A 20,007-nucleotide genomic window follows, 5' to 3' on the forward strand; every position below is an offset into this window, starting at 1 on the left:
GAGCCTCAGTTTCCAAATATGTAAACTAGATCTAACATGACATATTGCTCAGGGTTGCTTACAAATATTTATCAAAGAAATATTTACTGAGCATCTACTATGTACCAAACACCTTCAAAGCACTGGGAATATGACAATAAAAAAGACCAAGTCCCTCCCTTACATTCTTAGCGAGGGAGTGATATGGTTTGGCTCTGTGTCCCCACCCAAATCTCATCTCAAATTATAATACCCACATGTCGAGGGAGGGACCTGGTGGGAGTCCTGTGACTGGATTGTGGGGACGGATTCCCCATGCTGTTCCCGTGATAATGAGGGAGATATCACCAGATCTGATGGTTTTAAAAGTGGCAGTTTCCCCTGTGCTCTCTCTCTCCTGCCACCATGTAAGACATGCCTTGCTTCCCTTTTGCTTTCTACCATGACTGTAAGTTTCCTGGGGCCTCTCCAGCCATGCAGAACTGTGAGTCAATTACACCTCTTTGGTTTATAAATTACTACCTGAGGGTAGTATCTTCAGAGCAGTGTGAAAATGGACTAATGCAGGGAGAGAGATGCACACATCAGATAATAAGAGATCAGAAAAAAGTAGCTAATCGTATAGTGATAAATACGAAATGAAATCAAGCAGGGTAAAGGTGGAAGGTGCTGTTTTAGCTAAGGTAGGATCAGAGAAGACCCCTCTACCAGGGTCACATTTAGGCAGAGGCCTGAAGGATGTGAGGGACAGAGTCTTGGCAAGTGCTGGGAGAAGAGCATCCCATGGCGAAACAAGAATGGTGGGAAAAGCTACACTATAATACTCCAGAAAGATCTTTTAAACAAGCACCATTATTTTCTTTAATGTAACTCAGAGAAATGAGCATCTTCAATCTCAAGCCTTCCGGGCAGCTAAAATTTTACTAAATTTTATCCAGGAGAACATAATGGCTTAGGCTGGGTGACTAAGACTCCATGACCATTTGGAATAATTGGGAAACCAGGGAGAAAGTCACGTTTCCTTGGGAGACGATGAGCTCTGTCTTAAATGCGGTGAGTGTGGAAAATTGTAAGAGACAGACATTTGGAAGATGGGTAGACTGGGATGAGCTCAGAAGAGGCTCAGCTAGAGATACAGACTTGATATCTGCAAAAAAGATAACCATCAAAGATGCAAAAGCTTCTTCCTCAGCCTTAGTTTTGCTCTTCTACTCCCCCGACTCAATATCTCAACTGAGATCATGAGCTCTGGACTCATGTCCCACACCACAAGATGTCCAGAGCACCTGGCGTTCAACATGTTCACCTTAGACTCATTATCTTCCCCCTCAGATCGAGTCCACATTTTTTCTTTTTGTTAATATTTATTTAATAAACATGTAACAACCACCTGCCAATGCCAGAGAATATGCTAAGTGCTGCATCAGTGACAGCCATGTCCCATGTCACTGAAGGGTGGGGAAAGGGGAACCTGTTCCTCCTGTCCCTTCACAGAGAACACAGAAACTCATTCCAGAGAAGCAGTAGGCACTGAAAAAAGGCTATCATCTTTGGTTATGGGTTATTTTTTTCAGGGCTATTGCTGGTTCTCCCTTCAGTTGAAGTAAGAACTGTTCTTTGGGATACGCCATTTTTATCTGACCTCTTAAAGGAGTACAGAGCTGAGCTGTCACTTGCCTGATGCAGTATTTTGCCCTCTAGATTCCACAAGTGGACAACAAGCATGATCTACAAGTGCTCCGAGACATGGCTTACGTCTTCAGTGGTGCTTCTGTGCCCAAGCTGCTGAATCATTGAGCAGAGAATAAGTCCCTCTTGGTCGTATTCATATTTCACTATCTCTGCTTTCTCTGGGTCCCTGGACTCTTCCAACTTTATACTACTCAAGTAACTAGCAAGAAACATGGCAGCCTGGCTGCTATGTCCTTCCTTTCCTAAGCCTGACACTGTCTGTAGGCTTAGAACCAGTGCTTCCACCTTCTCAGGAGCCAAGCAGCAAGGCAGGCAGGGCCTGGATGAGGTGGTGCTGGCAGCAGTAGCCAGTGCCAGTGTGAGCCAGGAACAGGTGGGAGCCCCACCCCCTTTCAGGTTGGTGGGGCGGGAGCCCCACACTACTGGAAGTAGCTGCAGCCACCCAGCCACAGCTGCTGACCTAGGTATCCCTGTGCTCTCAGGGGCCCAGGAAGCTCCCCTGCTCCCACAGGCCCGGAAGTGCCTGTTCCCACTGACTGGCCTCTCACTGCTCCTGGCACCTACTCTGATTTTGGATCAAAGTTGTGGCTGAGCCCAGGCACTGTCACGACCCAGCCAGCTGTGTGCACGGGAGGGGTGGTGCTGACACACCAGCCACCTGCCGCCTCAGCCCCCTCCAGACTTTGGACACCAATGAGCATGGCAGAGAGGCCAAGGCGTGGCTTAGTTCAGCTCAAGGCAGGTCTGCAGGCACCCCTTGGCACAAACAGCCTGGGCACCGTGAACAAGGGCAGGAAGCAGACAGGCTCCTGGGTGGAAAGGGGCAGGGTCCCCAGTGAAACCTCACTTTCAAGCCAGGGATAGACTGAAGCCTGAGGGCTGGGCTGCCAGTTCTGCAGACTGGAGTGAGAACTTACGGTGGTTTTTCTGGGCCCGCCCATGGACGAATCAGCATGCACTTCCTCCCCTCTGAAGCTCATAAAAACTCCTGACTCAGCCAGACTCAGGCAGAAAACAGGACAACCTGCCTGCAGAGAGGTGCTACACACTGTGGGTCTCCTCTCCACTGAGGGCTGTACACTCATCAGGACGACCTGCCTGCAGATAGGAGCTACCCACTCCAGGTCTCCTCTTCTCTGAGGGCTGCACAGATGATGGGATGATCTGCCCGCAGAAAGGAGCTACCCATTTTGGGTCTCCTGAGAGCTGTACTGTCATCTGTCACTCAGCAAAGCACCTCTTCTCCTTGCTTGCCCTCCAGTTGTCTGTGTACCTCATTCTTCCTGGACATGGGACAAGAACTTGGGACCCAGTGAATGGCGGGACTGAAAGAGCTGTAACACAAACAGGCTGAAGCACACCCCCCAACTCACCATGTTGTGGGTGATGAGGAGAGAAGAGAGAAGAGTTGCAGCCCCTTGGGGAGCCCAGATTTAGGAGCTCCCCAAGCCAAAGCTGTGACACCCTCTTTGAAACTCTGTGGTTGCTGGAGCTTCCAAGCTTCTGGGCGTCCCATGTTCCCTGGTGCCCACAGTGGAAGCTGCTTGCAGTATGCTTGGTCTAGCCACAGCCACAGCAGGTAGCCAGGGCCCGCGCTGGTGCCTGGAGCTGCCCACCCTGCCATAGCTGACATGCCTGGCTGCTCCCAGTGGCTGGACCCTGCACTCATTTGCTCATGTAACCCTTGCTGCTCTGCACCTGGCTTGCCCTTGGCAGGCATGGGATCTGGACCAGTAGTGAAAGACAAGCACAGCCTGCCAGGCCAAGTGGGTGGAAGGAGCCCAGTGGGCCCAAGCAAAACTCAGGCAAAGCTGCCACTGGCCACAGAAGTTTCCAGCTGGTGAAGTGACACCCTGAGGATCCTGACAGTGGCACAGCCGCTCAGCCCCAGTGGGTTTGTGTTCATGGGTGTGTGGCACTGATGGTGGGGTAGGGTGGCAACAAGAGGTAGGCTGGATGCATCACCCAGGACTAGCATGTCAGGCAAGAGGTGAGCTGTTCTGCTCCTCACAGATGGGCCCAAGGAAGACAAGGCTTCCCATGAGTCCCTGTGCCTCATCTTGGTGGGGTTCTGGGGTATTTGCACATGGCGATCTCAGCATCTAGTAGGCTTGCTATGGAGATTAAATAGGGTAACTTGTATAGAAAGCTACCAGGCCCATGAGGAGGGTTCAGTGTTCCTTCCCTTCCCCTTTAGGGTATGGTTTTCTACATCCACAGAAGATTCCCACTGAAGACTGGTTCCCAGGTTCCCTTCTTGGATGAAGAGGGAAACAAGTCAAGGTGTCAGGCTTTCCTTTTCATCCTGGCTGCTGCCACCCTCAGCCAGCTCCAGGCAGTGAAGGCTCCAGGGAGGCTGGGTGGCCATGGCAGCCCCAGTCATCTTTCCATACTGTGAATCCTGGCTAACAAACTATTTATTCAGAAGACATCTGCTGTCCCTGTCCTGTGTGCCAGGCACTGGAGGGTCAGGCAGCTGGTCATAACAGGATGAAAGCACTCTTGTCAGACCCAAACAAACTTGGAGCAGGGAAGGCACAAAAAAGGGCTCTTGCTTGCATGTCTGAGATAAGAACCATCAGGAGGAGTTTCTAAAATAACCCCACAAGAAATTCTTTCACATCCTTCATGCATCTCATGCTTTTCACGACCTACATTTGGCACATATGCAGACATTTCTGAGACCAGGTTTACCACTAGACTGTTTTTTTTTTCTTTCTTGAGATAGAGTCTTGCTCTGTCACCCAGGCTAGAATGCAGAATGCAAGGCTCACTGCAGCCTTGACTTCCTGGACTCAAGAGATCCAGCTACCTCAGCCTCCTCAGCAGCTGGGACCACAAGCATGCACTACCACACATGGCTATATATATATTTTTTGGCTGGGTGGGGGACAGAGTTTCACTGTTGTTGCCCAGGCTGGAGTGCAATGGTGTGATCTTAGCTCACCACAACCTCCGCCTACTGGGTTCAAGTGATTCTCCTGGCTCAGCCTCCCGAGTAGCAGGGATTACAGGCATGTGCCACCATGCCCGGCTAATTTTGTATTTTTGGTAGAGACAGGGTTTCTCCATGTTGGTCAGGCTGGTCTCGAACTCCCGACCTCAGGTGATTTACCCGCCTCGGCCTCCCAAAGTGCTAGGATTATAGGCGTGCGCCACCGTGCCTGGCCTAATTTGTGTATTTTTAGTAGAGACGGGGTTTCACCATGTTGGCCAGACTGGTCTCGAACTCCTGACCTCAGGTGATCTGCCCGCCTCAGCCTCCCAAAGTGCTGGGATTACAGGCATGAGCCACTGTGCCTGGCCACACATGGCTATTTTTTAAAAAAGCTTTTGTAGAGAAGAGATCTTGCCATGTTGCCCAAGCTGGTCTCAGACCCCTGGGCCCAAGCAACCCTCTTGCCTCAGCCTCCCAAACTGCTGGGATTACAAGCATGAGCCACCTTGCCTGGCCTGGTCTGGACGTTTTTAGGACTGCAGCAATTGAGATAAGATGCTCTTGAAAGAACACCTGCCCCATAGCGGCATCTCCACCACAGAACTGACGCCAAATGTGATTTTGAGCCCCTGGAACCAGTCCTGCCCCATAGCAGCATCTCCACCACAGAACTGATGCTAACTGCGATCTTGAGCCCCTGGAACCAGTGAACTCTGTTTCCAAGCAGCTTATGTGAACCTCTCCCTGTTTGCCAAATAAAAGCTTCCTCTTCCTTTCCCCTTTTCAGGTGCACCTGTGGCTTGCCATGGCTGTGCATCCCAAATTATAATCCTCTTTGTTACTCCCTAATACATTCATTAAATTTGGAGATATTTTTCTCTGATATCTTTTTTTAGATTGACAATAGAATTGATTAGCTCAATTATAGAATCCTATCAGACCAAGTTTTTAAAAGATTCTTAAAAACTTAGCATATTATCAATTAGCTTAATGTGTGAAGCCACAGTCTATGAGAAAACCAAGAACCAAAGAGCTTTTCTACATAAAGGTAATTTTAAAGATGAAAGTTTTTCCCCCTTTTTCTTCCCACTCAATGTGGATCTTTAGGATAGATTAATACAGCAACTGACTTTTAGGAATTTCTATAAAACCTAGTTTATTCTCAATTTCAGCTGTAAAAAAGAAGGAAAATATTTTATTGTCAAAAGAGATATAGTCAGGACACCAAAGGCTCATGTTACAAAAGAAAAAATAGGCACAGTGAATTTCATAGCTCATGGAATGGGGGAAAATATCTGTACATTATATATCTGATAAGGGATTAGTAATCAGAATATATAGGGAACTCCTAATACTGCTACTGGGAAGTGGCGGCCCAACAAGGGACTACATTTCCCAGTCCCCTATGGGGAGGGGGACCATGTGACTGCGATCTGGACAACAGGATTGGACAGAAGTGTTTATGCCACTTCCACAACTGGCCTGGAAGAATCTGCCACACGGTTCTCCGTGCTCTCACTTCTTTGTTTGGTAGATGGACCGAGATCCACAGGAGGATCTTGGGAGCCATGTGTTGATGACTCAGAACTTCCGCCAGCCTGGAACCCTGAATGACTGCACGAAGCATAGTCCACTCACCCACTCCCTCCCTGACCACCCTCAACATGGCTTTTACGGACATGAAAAATAAATTATATTCTTACTTTTTCACAAACAAGAGAGATTTTAAGGTTTATCTGTTACAGCAGCAAGTATTAGTTTCACTGATACAGATGTCAGTATCTTGAAGGGAAATGTTAACCTAAAAAAAATCTCAGGTAAACAGATGGTCTAGCAGTAGGCCTAGCAGCCGGAGCTCTGTGTTATTCAGTAGCAGCAACACATTTAGTACAGTGTTGTCTGTGATAACTCAAGAGGCAGAACATACAGACCAAGTGCTTAGAGAGCCCTACGCTCCAGCAAACAGGTCGAACAGCAGTAGTATGCGCTGTTACTCGTCATACCGAGGAAGGTATTTTGCTGGGGAAGGGAGCTCAAACAAGAATTGCTGGCTTTGTAAGCAGCAATAAAAAAAAAAGTGCAAACAGACCAGAAATTTGGGCCTTTAGAGAGTATGAAAGGCCACCTGTTCCTGGACTCCCAAACGTGGAAAATAAAACGGGAAAAGGCTTTGAAAGACAAAAGCACATAGAAACTCAGCTCTGTGCAACAAGCAGATCAGGGGTGTGGTTTTCCCACCCAAACTGCTGCCTCAAGACAGCCCCCAATTAATCTGAGGAGAGTACAGACTTGAAAGAAAGAAAATTCGGCCGGGTGTGGCGACTCATGCCTGTCATCTCAGCACTCTGGGAGGCCGGGGCAGACCGATCACCTGAGGTCGGCAGTCCAGCCTGACTAACGTGGAGGAACCCCGTCTCTAGTAAAAATACAAAATTAGCCGGACGTGGTGGCGTGCGCCTGCAATCCCAGCTACTCGGGAGGCTGAGGTGGGAGAATCGCTTGAACCTGAGAAGTGGAGGTTGTGGTGAGCTGAGATCGTGCCATTGTACTCCAGCCTGGGCATCAAGAGCAAAACTCAAAGGAAGGGAAGGGAAGGGAAAAAAGAAAATTCAAGTTTGAGAACATATCTAGGAAAGAAGGGTGGGTGCAACTACTGGCACATGGAACTGGCTAGAAGCAAACAGATGGTCAAAGGATAAAATTACATCAAATTTCAAGTTGGAATCTAGTTGGCTTTTCTTTGCAATGCTAGAATTGGACAATATCTCATTCTAAAAAACAGAATGCAGCCTGGGCAACAGAGTGAGACCCCCATCTGTACAAAAAAAAAAATTAGACATGGTGGTGTGCACCTGTAGTCCCAGCTACTCAGGCAGCTGAGGTGGGAGGATCACTGGAGCCTAGGAGGTCAAGGCTGCAATGAGCTGTGACTGCGCCACTGCATTTCAGCCTAAGCAACAGACAAGAGCCTGTGAAAGAGAGAAAAAAAAAAAAAAGGAAGGGAAGGAGGGAGGCATGGAAAGAGAGAGAGAGAAAGAAAGAAAGAGAAAGAAAACAGAATGACTGTTTCAATGAGCTGAACAGAGGAGTTTGGTTTTACAGGCAGAAAAGGGCTGAAGCAAGCAGACACAGAGAACAAAAAGCTGACTAGTCCTTTCAAAGTTACTTCCCTTGCTCCTTGCCTCTTGCAAAGGTTAAAGCAGAGGGGACCTCCTTATCATGCTGGCTAAAATTGGCCTGTTTGGGGATTTGGCTACTACATCTCTCTCCTGATCTCTCAGAAGGTCAAACAACTTTCAGCATGGTGACATGGAACTTCAGCATGAGTGACTCCATTGTGGTTTGATTTGTTGGGCCTAGTATAGGAGCTTAGTACAAACCAATGGCCACCTATAAATTTAGCTTAACAAGATCAAAAGCCGACTATGTTTCTTTCTTTCTTTTTTTTTTTTTTTTTTTTTTTTTTTTTGAGACAGAGTCTTGCTCTGTCACCCAGCTGGAGTGCAGTGGCGCAATCTTGGCTCACTGCAAGCTCCGCCTCCTGGATTCAGGCCATTCTCCTGCCTCAGCCTCCCGAGTAGCTGGGACTACAGGTGCCTGCCACCATGCTTGGCTAATTTTTTATAGTTTTAGTAGAGACAGGGTTTCACCGTGTTAGCCAGGATGGTCTTGATCTCCTGACCTCGTGATCTGCCCGCCACAGCCTCCCAAAGTGCTGGAATTGCAGGTGTGAGCCACCGCGCCAGGCCAAAGCCGACTATGTTTCTGAGAGAAGTATGGTGCTGAAGAACTTGGATCCAGGATGAAGACAGCCTTGAACTGCTTGAGCCTTAAAACAACCTTCAAACCCACAAATTCCAATCAGTAGCAGTGGGTCTGCAAAGCTCTACACTGCTTAAGAAACCTGTGGAGGTTTCATCTGTCTGTCCATCTTAGCTGGCTCAAGAAGGAAAATGTCCTGGGGGTGGAGCCATGGGACACAGTGAACACAGGTGAGGGCATAACTGGGCACTAATCAAGGAATGTTCCCCAACCCCACAGGGCCCTTTCACTGATGGGCCAGTGTCCACTGAGGGCACCCCGCTCTTCCTTTCCTAAAAGGGAATTTCTGCAATAGTCACCCTGCCTCTGCTCCCCCATGGTGTATTAGGTATGAGGAGGGAAGATCATTTGGTTCTTTATGTAGGCTGCTGAATCCTGAGGAGCCACGTCTAGCACTCATGGAGGAAACAGAGCAGAGGTCTTTCTGGTCTTTTTTTTTTTTCCTGAGACAGAGTCTCACTCTCTCGCCAGGCTGGAGTGCAGTGGTGTGATCTTGGCTCACTGCAACCTCCGCCTCCCAGGTTTAAGCGATTCTCCTGCCTCAGCCTCCCGAGTAGCTGGGACTACAGGTGCGCGCAACCGCACCCAGCTAAATTTTGTATTTTTAGTAGAGATGGGGTTTCACCGTGTTAGCCAGGATGGTCTCCATCTCCTGATCTCATGGTCTGTCTGCCTCAGCCTTCCAAAGTGCTAGGATTGCAGGCATGAGCCACCGCACCCGGCCTCATTCTGGTCTTTGAAGGGAGATTAGGATGCCTGTAAGGGAAGAAGGCTGTGCCTGGATATTTGGTGGCTAGAGGACAGACATGGCCCAGAGAGCCAACTGTCCTATGCTGACTCAAGATGCACTCTCATTATGCAGAGTCGTTGCCAGGAAGTGGCTGCCCAGCTAGTACTTCTGTGGCTCTGCCCCCTTTGCAGTTAAAAGTGGCCATGTGACAGAGCAATGTACAAAACGGGTGTACCGCTCGGGTGACAGGTGCACCAAAATCTCAGAAACCACCACTAAAGAACTTTTCCATGCAAACAAAACACCACCTGTTTCTCCAAAACTATTGGAATAAAAAACAGCCAAAAATGGGTGTACCCACTTCCAGGGCTGGACCATAAAGCCCTCCTGTCTGATCCCCCACGTTACCTGAGCCAAGTACTTTCCTCCATGACTGTCAGCTTCTCAGGACAGATTTATCTGTTTTTATTCATCCCTGTATCCCTAGAGCCAAGCTTAGTGCCTGGCACACAATAAACCATTTTTGAATGAAAGTGAAGTAACTGGCGCCGTCGTCAAGATAGTATAAAGAGGGCACTGAGATATAAAGCCAGGTCTGGCTGGCTCCAAAGCCTGGCTGGCTCCAAAGCCCATGATCTTAACTGCTATTCATACATTCATTCATTCAACAAGTATTTACTGAGCATCTAATGTGTGCCAGGCACTGTTCTAGGCACGAAAAATACAGCAGTGAACAAAGCAAATAAAACTTCCTCCTCTTACGAAGCTTACATTTTAGGGAGAAAGCCCAACGAACAAAGTACAAGTAAAATACATAGTATATGAGATAATAAGAAGTGCTGTGGAGAAAAATAAAGAGTAAATGAGAGCCGGGTGTGGTGGTGTGCGTCTACAATCTCAGCTACAGGGGAGGCTTAGGTGGGCTTGCTTGAGCCCAGGAGTTCGAGCTGAGCAACATAGCGAGACCCTGTCTCCAAGAAAAAAAGAGTGAATGAGGGAAGGAGTAGTGGTCAGGAAATTCCTCAGGTGAGAGAATAAGCCCTGTAAGAAAAATTCTCAAGAGACAGAGGAAACCGTGTGGAGGCAGTGAGAGAGGGTAGATGAGGTTGGGGCGGTGGTCTTAAGGCCACTGCAGGGACTACGGCTTTCACTCTGAGTTGTCTGGGAAGCCATGAAGAGAGTTCAGAGGAGCGGCTGACACAATCTGGCTTAAATTTTAATAAGGCCACTCTGGCTGCTGTGCTGAGAACAGGGAAAAGGCAGAAGCTGGCCACAGTGTTCCAGGTGAGATGCTGACGGCTTGAGCCCAGTGATAGTAGTGAAGGTGAGAAAAGGTCGGATTCTGCTGCGTTTTGAGGTGAGGGCTGAATACTCTGCCCAAGGATTGAGTGTGGGGGTGTGAGGAAGTCAAGTGCAGCTACATGAGCATTAACTGAGGTGCAGATGGAAACATCGGGGTGCTGGGGTTGAGTATTCAGGGTCTGGTGCAGGCTCTTTCCACACAGCGATGTCAGGTGGGCAGGAGCACAGTGGGCTGCAAGTTGAGTGGAGAGGCCCAGCCTGCAGGCGTGAACCGGAGAGACAGGAGCCTGTTTCAAGCCATAGTACTGCAAGATCACAAGCGAGCAAGTGTGGATAGAGAAAGCGAGAGGCTCCTGAACAAAGACGGGGGGCATTTGGTATTAAAAGGCCTAGAAGATAAGGGGGACCAGCCAAGCCATCTGAGCAAGCAGTGGAACAGGAAAGGTGATGATGCAGAAGAACAGGCTCACGGAAGAAAGCATGGCGCACCACGCCAGCGCAGCCCACGGGGGCAGCAAGACAAGGACCAAGAACTGATCCCTGGGACGTGGCAAGGGTGGCTTTGGTGAGGTGGTGGAGGTGAGAACTCAGCACCCAGCACCTAACTGACCCCACACTTGTTTGAAGAGTAAATAACACGGCCAGCACTTTGTGAGGTCGAAGTGGGCAGATCACTTAGGTTCAGGAGTTTAAGACCAGCCTGGGCAACATGGTGAAACCCTATCCCTACAAAAAATACAAATATTAGCTGGGGATGGCGGTGGGCACCTGTAGTCTTAGCTACTTGGGAGGCTGAGGCAGGAGAATTGCTTGAACCCGGGAGGTGGAGATTGCAGAGAGCCGAGACTGCACCGCTGCACTCCAGCCTGGGCGACAGAGTGAGGCCCTGTCTTAAAATAAATTTTTTTTTAAAGAGTAAATAACAAACACACACAGCAGTGCACACACTGTGCACCTCTAAACACCTCACCCCCGCCCCCCACCACATATGACTAGACCTGGTAGGGCATGGAGCACACACTGCAGCTACAAGAGGTCCCCTGGCTTGGTCTAAGAGACAGACTGTCACAGGTTAAAGAGAGCGAGAGAAGAAGGGGGCCCTCCCTGCAGGTTTGGGGCACACGTGCTGGTGAATGCTAGCAGCCAATCTACCCCTCATTCAGCTGTCCTCGGTTCCAAAAGTCTCCACTGCACAGCACAGCGCTCTGGTTCCATGCCCCGGCTGTTTGGCCCGGGCCCGGTCACACTCACAGGTGGGCCGGCTACGCTATCAATACTACGTAAAGACAAGCAGGCCAGAAGGTGAAGAACCAGGCAAGAAAAGGCCGAGCACAATGAGTCGTGGGGCCATGGCGAGGTCAACGGTGGTCAGCAGGGCCACAGGCATTTCAAAGGAGGACCATCCACAGACACTAAAGTCTGGGCAGCATACTGGGTTGAAAACTGGCAGAGGATTCCTCTAAGTTTTTGAGGTCCCCAAAAGCAGGCAGTAAAGTGGGGCCACAGTGTTTGAAGGCCCAAGGATCCCCTCTACGGGCTGCCTTCATCTGTTTCAAAGGTACTTGTTACAGGCTGAATTCATCCCGCCTTAAAGAACGTATGTTAGAGTTCTATTCCCCAATTAGCTCCTAACCCTCAGAAAGTGATCTTATTTGGAGATAGGGTCTTTATAGAGATAATCAGGTTAAAATAAGGTCATCAGGGTGGGCCCTAATCCAACATGATTGGTATCCTTATAAAAATGGAAAATTGGACACAGAGACGCCCACAGAGGGCACGCCACGTGAAGATGAAGACAGATCAGAATGGTGCACCTCCAAGCCAGGGGACACCAGAGACTGCCAGCGAGCCAGCAGAGGCTGGGAGAGAGGCCTGCGACAGATTCTTCCTCACAGCCCACAGAAGGAACCAGCTCCGCTCACAACTTGATCTTGCACTCTGGCCTCCAAGACTGTGAGACAACAAATGTCTGTTGCTGGAGACATCAGGTTTGTATCACTTTGTCACACAGCCCTAGCAACTCACACAATACCATCCTCCGCCTTTCTTCTTCCTGCTATTCCTGCCAAGTTTCTTTTCCTTGCATTTTTGGGCCACTTCTGCTTCAGATGCAGGCATGCCTAGCTTGCTCATTTCCTCATCCTTATTCATTCATTCATTCGTTCATTCATCCATCAGCTATTTATTGAGTACCTACTATAGGCCACAACATTATGCAAATGACCTCAGAGAAGCATTTAAAGGGCTTCATGAGGTGCTGACAGTCCTCTGGCCGATGACGCAAGCAAAGCTGGGCAAAAGGTGCAGAAACAAGCATGAAGAACCACACAGATTATTTTGTTTGAGGTAAAGGTAGCAAAGCACAAAAATGTAATATGAGACTATTAATTTGTATTTTGGAAGTAATTTACATATCAATTAACCACATATTTACTGGAGACTGAATATTGTCACCAAATTAGTCTTTATAACCATGACATAAATGTCAATAACGGACTTTGCACACATACGTACAAAATACCGTAAATGTTTCTGTTAAAAAGTACCTCAAGAAGCCCTAATTCTAGAGTTTTTTCGGGAGCTTTAATAAAGCCAAAATGATTTTCACTGTATCATTTTTCTTTAAGGTAACTATTGCCTAATTTTGGTCAAAATATAAAGCTCAAGAACATTCTTTTTTTTTTTTTGAGACGGAGTCTTACTCTGTCGCCAGGCTGGAGTGCAGTGGCACAATCTCAGCACACTGCAACCTCCACCTCCCAGGTTCAAGTGATTCTCCCGCCTCAGCCTCCCAAGTAGCTGGGACTACAGGTGCACGTCACCACGCCCAGCTAACTTTTGTATTTTTAGTAGAGACGGAGTTTCATCATGTTGGCCAGGATGGTCTTGATATCTGGACCTCGTGATCCACCCGCCTTGGCCTCCCAAAGTGCTGGGATTACAGGCATGAGCCACTGTGCCTGGCCAAGAATATTCTTTTATGTATCAGTTGTACAGATATTTTTGGTCCTAAAGTAGCATAAAGCCACTAAACCCAATATTTGGTTCACTGACCAAGAAATAAAAATCCTGATTTAAACCCATTATAGAAAAGTAGAAAAAATAAGAAAACCAAACTGACCTGGTTGCTAATAACCTGGCTGATTGATAGCATCCCAAATTAGCTGTACCACAATGATGGTAACAGACGGTAGACATTATTATTTTGGGAGAATGGGGTAACCCTTTGTTGGCAGAGAAATAATTTGGCTGACTACTACATAGATTACTTCAAATATCTGACAGATAAGAAGAAATACTTAGTTTATAACTCTTTCTAGTAAACTTGATCTTACATACTGTTGAAAATTCTAATAGGCTGGGTATAGTGGTTCACCCTGTAATCCCAGCACTTTGGGAGGCTGAAGTGGGAGGGTAGGATCACTTGAGTCCAGGGGTTCCAGACTAGCCTGGGCAACACTGTGAGACCCCAGCTCTACAAAAAACACAAAATTAGCTGGGCATGGCAGCGCATACCTGTGGTCCCAGCCACTTGGGAGTCTGAGACAGGAGCATTGCTTGGCCCCTGAGTTCAAGGCTTTGAAGCTTCAGTAGCTATGACTGCCCTACCTGCACTCCAGTCTGGGCAACAGAGTGAGACCCTGTCTTTAAAAAAGAAAATTGGCTGGGCACCGTGGCTCATGCCTGTAAATCCCAGCATTACGGGAGGCTGAAGCGGGTGGATCACCTGAGGCTGGGAGTTCGAGACCAGCCTGACCAACAGGGAGATACAAAAAAATACAAAATTAGCCAGGCATAGTAGTACATGCCTGTAATCCCAGCTATTTGGGAGGCTGAGGCAGGAGAATCACTTGAACCCAGGAGGCAGAGGTTGTGGTGAGCCGAGATTGTGCCATTGCACTCCAGCCTTGGCAACAAGAGCGACACTCCGTCTAAAAAAAGAAAGAAAAGAAAAGAAAAGAAAATTTGGCCAGGTGCAGTGGCTCACACCTGGAATCCCAACACTTTGGGAGGCCAAGACGGGTGGATCATTTGAGGTCAGGAGTTTGAGACTAGAAAAAGAGCATTATTTTAATTTCCTCAGCTGGGGAACTTCAAAGGCAACTTGGAGGATTCTCTGCAATCGCTCCTCTATCCTGTCTTCTACCTTTGGCATCTCTCTGATCTCCTTTCCTCTTTGTTCTCCTAGCTACCCCACTGGCCCTAGCGCACATGGCCGATGCCTGCTTACTATGCCACGTACACAGGCCCTTGCAATGGCCCTTTGTTGGTTTCTTCTGCAGCCCCTCCCTTACTTCTCCCCTACGGTGTATGTCTTGCTGCGACTGTCAGTCTAGTTGCTTGGTTCCCCCCCAGCCACGGATGCATGGAGGGAGCCGGAGCCAAGCAAGCCAATTGGTGCTGTCTCCCAGGATAAGAATCATGAAATTCTCCCAGGCTAAGAATCATGAAATTCACAGGCAAACAGATAAATAAAATAAAAAGATATCCGCTGTGTCACAGGAGTGACAATTGAGACCTGATTATCAGTCAGTAGCTCCCTGTCTAAAACTATCTGAAACTGCAACTACCAATGCCACCTGGGTGCTTCCTACCCCCGTCTCTGCTGTAGTTTCCCTTGGCACTCACCACTTGCTAATATGCCACTTATTTATGTGTCTCAAGACTGCCTCCCCTATAAGAATGTGGTCTCCAGAATGGCAGGAATTTCTGAATATGTTGTTTATTGCTATAGGCACAGCACCTGGAACATTCTGAGCACACATCTGCCAAATGAATGAATGAATGAATGAATGAATGAATGAATGAGTGGGTCTCGGCTCCTGTTCTTTCCACCCTGATTATTAGGTCCTTACTTTGATTCTTTGAGCTACCCAATATCTTCTCCATAAATTTCCTATTTGCTTAAGTTAGCAAAAGTTCTAGGGAGGAAGCCTCAGCAAGAGGCAGCATTAATAGTAACAGGTATATTAACCATGCTGCAGGTGTGAAAGACACTGCTAAATAACACCGCAGCCTGAAATCGGAACAGAATTGGAATACATAAGACCAAAACCCACATTAAATGCACGTATCACATATTCTTGTCTGCATTTGTGTTTTCAATTTCTCCAAGAGATAAGATGGTGTTTAAAGTCTCCTCAGAAGTATGATGTGACATAATTTAAGCTTATTTAAAACATAAAAGTTATAAGTTGCTTAACAAACAATATTATACAGAGAAAAAAATCCTAAATTACAAAAAAAAAACAGACCGGGCACAGTGGCTCACGCCTGTAATCCCAGTACTTTTGGAGGCCGAGGCGGGCGGATCACCTGTGATCTGGAGTTCGAGACCGGCCTGACCAACATGGAGAAACCTGTCTCTACTAAAAATACAAAATTAGCCAGGCGTAATGGTGCATGCCTGTAATCCCAGCTACCTGGGAGACTGAGGCAGGAGAATTGCTTGAACCCGGGAGGCAGAGGTTGTGGTGAGCCAACATTGCAAGATTGCGATTGCACCATTGCACTCCAGCCTGGGCAACAAGAGTGAAACAATGTCAAAAAAAAAAAAATTGTTTTCATATGCATTAACAATATGATCTATAAACCTATGAATTACATCAAGGAAAAAAATAAAACAAAACACCAACAAAAACCCAATATGGGCCAGGTGCAGTGGCTCACGCCTATAATCCCAGAACTTTGGGAGGCCGAGGTGGGCGAAACACTTGAGGTCAGGAGTTCGAGACCAGCCTGACCAACATGGCAAAAACTTGTCTCTACTAAAAATACAAAAATTAGCCAGGCGTGGTGGTGCTTGCCTGTAGTCCCAGCTACTTGGGAGGCTGAGGCAGGAGAATCACTTGAACCCAGGAGGCAGAGGTTGCAGTGAGCTGAGATCGCACCACTGCACTCCAGCCTGGGCAACAGAGTGAGACTCTGTTTCAAAACAGAACGAAACAAAAAAGACCAGCCCAATATGATCATTTCACACTTTCGTCATGTCCCTGGCAGAGTGACACACAAACGCTTTCAGTGTAGCATCATCTGCCAACATTCCTGAAAGGAGAAAGGTTCTAACAATCTCTGTTTAGACTGTTTTAGTCTGCTCAAGCTGCTCTAACAAAATACTATAAACTGAGTAGCTTATAAATTGCAGAAATTTATTTCTCACAGTTCTGGAAGCTAAGAAGTTCAAGATCAAAACAGATTTGGTGTCTGGTGAGGGCCCAGTTTCTGATTCATAGCCAGCACCTTCTTTCGTGTCCTTCACATGGTGGAAGGAGTGAGGGATGTCCCTCCAGTTTCTTTTATAAAGGCACTAACACCATTCACGAGGGCTCCACTCTCATGACCCAATCACCTTCCAAAGGCCCCACCTCCTAATTCCATCACCTTTGTAGTGAAGATTTCAACATAAGAATTTTGGGGGAACACAAACATTCAGACCATAGCAAGCAAGGACCAGAGAGGGAGGGGGGATGGAGACTGACTGATTCTATTTGAAATAAATCCAGGAAATGACTGGACTCACTAAAAATATTAAATCAACATTGTACTTCTCAGGACCAGAATATAACTCTTGTGCTATGTTCATTCATTTCAAAGATTAATCTTCTAGTACATGAGCCAGAGAAGTTAAACAAGGAGTTGTCTATGAAGTTATATGACCAAGAAGACACCTCCTAGTACATCCTGGGAGATACTTGAAAGTAACAAACCCAGTCATCAACTTGGGAAAAAGCCCTAAATTATAACCAACACTCAGTACCCATGTATTTCAAATATTATATATCCAACTTCTCTAACCATTAATCAAGCTGTACGTAATGACCCTTTCTGACCACAGGAGCAAATACTCTCACTCAATGGGGACAGACCTCATAATCACACTACCACGGAGTTCATATGAGATATTTCAGGGAAAAAATTAAAACTTTCTTTTTTTTTTTAATCCCAAGACAGAGTCTCACTCTGTCACCCAGGCTGGAGTGCAGTGACACAATCTTGGCTCACTGCAAGCTCCACCTCCCGGGTTCACGCCATTCTCCTGCCTCAGCCTCCCGTGTAGCTGGGACTACAGGTGCCCGCCACCATGCCTGGCTAATTTTTGTATATTTAGTAGAGACGGGGTTTCACCTTGTTAGCCAGAACGGTCTTGATCTCCTGACCCCGTGATCCGCCCGCCTCGGCCTCCCGAAGTGCTGGGATTACAGTTGTGAGCCACTGCGCCTGGCCAAAACTTTCATTTTTCAAACTATCACTGTGGTCCCAGGCTTTGTGGCAGAATCTGGTTTTATATTATTTAGCATTTATAGAGCACTTACATTTACCTCATTATCTAATCTCTGCTGCATTATAAGGAAGGCGGCTTGGTACAATTCCTTTTTGTAAGTTACATGCAGATAGGTAGTGTAAAAACAAAACTGGTTTAGCGTCAATCTGACTTCCACGAAGGATGATTCTCTTCCATGACCAATTTGGAGTTCAGAGTGAGGGACAAGAGGCACAGTCAAATGCTCCTCTGAAAATGGCTGCTGAGAACGCATACTGCTCTGGGACTCCCTGACTGTCTTAAGGGAAAAAGATCCCATTCTCTTCCCACCCATTCTCAGTTCTATTCAAAATAGTGTGAGTTGGTGCACAAAAATACTGAGAAGATGAAGTCTTTGTTTCAGACTTTTTAAAAGAGATAGATGGTCTTACTGTTTTGCCCAGGCTGGACTCTCCTGGGCCCAAGCAAGCCTTCCACCTCAGCTTCCAGAGTAGCTGGGACTACAAGCGTGGCCGCCACCTTTGGCTCCAGATTGTCCTTTAAGTATGCAGCGCTGGCTGGTGTCACATCTTCAGTAGGCATTTACCCTGTCCTGGAGCACAAAATCCAAGCAGAGCTGCTCCATCACACAAGGAAATAGAGGAAATCAGCAATTCCGTAAGAGTGATGGGGTGTGAAGAACTACTGTGGCTGGCATGGGGGGACTTGACGTCCGAGGTTCTGTCACCAGCTCTCTTGAGAGGCAAGCAAGGGAGACATGAGGTCCAAGAGAGAGGATTGCGGGGGTCTCCCGCTGAAGGGTTGGACCAACTGATGCTTTTGTGGCAGGAGGCAGAGGACTAGAGAGACCAGGATGGGTGAAAACAGGAGAATATTTATTTTAAGGTGCGCATGGGCTCAGTGGATTCGCATCCAAAAAGTTGAGCCTTGAACAAAGACTGAGCAGGATTTGTATAAGCAAACTTACAGAAGCAAAACAAAGGCAGTTAATCATACAATGACAGGTCACATAATCTATAGCATAACTGATGACTTGGCATAACTTGTGGCCTTGCATAGCTGGTGGCCTTGTAGCTGCCATGAAAGAAAAAAACAAAAACTGGCTAAATACAGACATTCGTCCTTTTTTTTTTTTTTTTTTTTTTTTTTTTTTTTTTAACTTCACCCCTGCTCCGGAAGGGGGGTGTCTGGAGCCTATTCCTTTGGTTTTGACTTCTGGAACAGCGTTATCTTATAACTGTCCTTGAAGTGAGTTTGCTAAGAAAAAGAAAACTTGTTGTGTTTTTCTTTTTAACCCCTGCCTTGCCACATTCTGGGCCTTGGCTTTTACTTTTCTTGGAGTGAATGAATGCAGTACTTATTATTTTTAAATTTCTGCCTCACTTTAATAATGATAAAAGGCTGAATTTTTGCCAACTTGTCCATTTGTCACCATGTCGTGCTAAAGCACACTTGACACACCATAAAGCCTCAGATCAAACCTCAAAACCAAGCAGTTATGTTAAAAATAGCATTGCCCTACAATCACTATCTGAAGGTTCTCACCCAGAGTAGTTCCCAGGCTGCTCTTCTTTGTCCCCCTTAAGACCATAAAGACACCGTTCTTTTTTGGTGGGACAGGTTGTCCAACACGAGCAGGACACTGCCTGCCCCATCCTGAAGCAACACTGTCACCGAGGTCACACCGAGAGGACAGCACAAGGACACAGGGCAAGACTAAGAAGAGCAAAGCGCAGACTTCTCTCATCTGGGCCAGGAGATGCGAGCTCGGGACCTGGCCAAGGCAGCCTGACCACACTGCACAGACCCCGGCTCTGGCTCCATGCAGATCTGGGTTCCCCCAATGGGAGGTGTTGGGGCTCTCCAGGGAAATCGGGGTTCTCTGGGGATGTCAGGTTCCTTCAGGGGGGCCAGGGTTCCCCGGGATTCGGGGTTCTCCGGGGGGTGTCGGGGGCGCCTGCCGCACACCCACCTTGACGCGCTTTCAGCAGCAGCGAGTTGGCCATGATGTTCTCGAGCTCCATGTTCTGGCGCCGCCGCCGCCGCCGCCGCCGCCGCCGTCGCCGGCGGCGGATTCTGCGAGACCGATGAGACTGAGGAGGAAGAGACTGAGAAGGCGGAACAGGAGGAGACGCCGCCGCCCCCGCGCATAGCTCTCCCGGCGCCCCCCACTCCTCGAGCCCCGGACACGATCCCGGGGGCTGCCCCGCCGCCGCCGCCACCACTGCCACCAGGGGCGCCGCCTCCGCCGCCTCCACCGGCCCTCACCAGCAGGGGAGCGGT

General features: G+C 47.9%; 1 protein-coding gene across 13 annotated transcripts in view; it reads right to left on the reverse strand.

Moving 5' to 3' along the window:
• GRK4 (G protein-coupled receptor kinase 4) overlaps positions 1-19,982 on the reverse strand; it is a 75,914-nt gene extending 55,932 nt beyond the window's left edge. For 10 of the 13 annotated variants that reach the window (XM_050792289.1, XM_050792295.1, XM_050792297.1 and 7 more), the window contains exon 1: positions 18,156-18,557. In XM_050792289.1, the coding sequence (XP_050648246.1) occupies positions 18,156-18,306 (151 nt within the window). In that variant the 5' untranslated portion in view covers positions 18,307-18,557. Of the gene's footprint in view, positions 1-18,155; positions 18,558-19,696 lie in introns of those variants that run through there. The other 3 variants (XM_050792290.1, XM_050792301.1, XM_050792299.1) reach the window with 3 other exon arrangements.
• Between the last annotated feature and the right edge of the window lie 25 nt (positions 19,983-20,007).

This window comes from Macaca thibetana, chromosome 5, assembly GCF_024542745.1.
Source record: "Macaca thibetana thibetana isolate TM-01 chromosome 5, ASM2454274v1, whole genome shotgun sequence".
NCBI classification, from domain to species: domain Eukaryota; kingdom Metazoa; phylum Chordata; class Mammalia; order Primates; family Cercopithecidae; genus Macaca; species Macaca thibetana.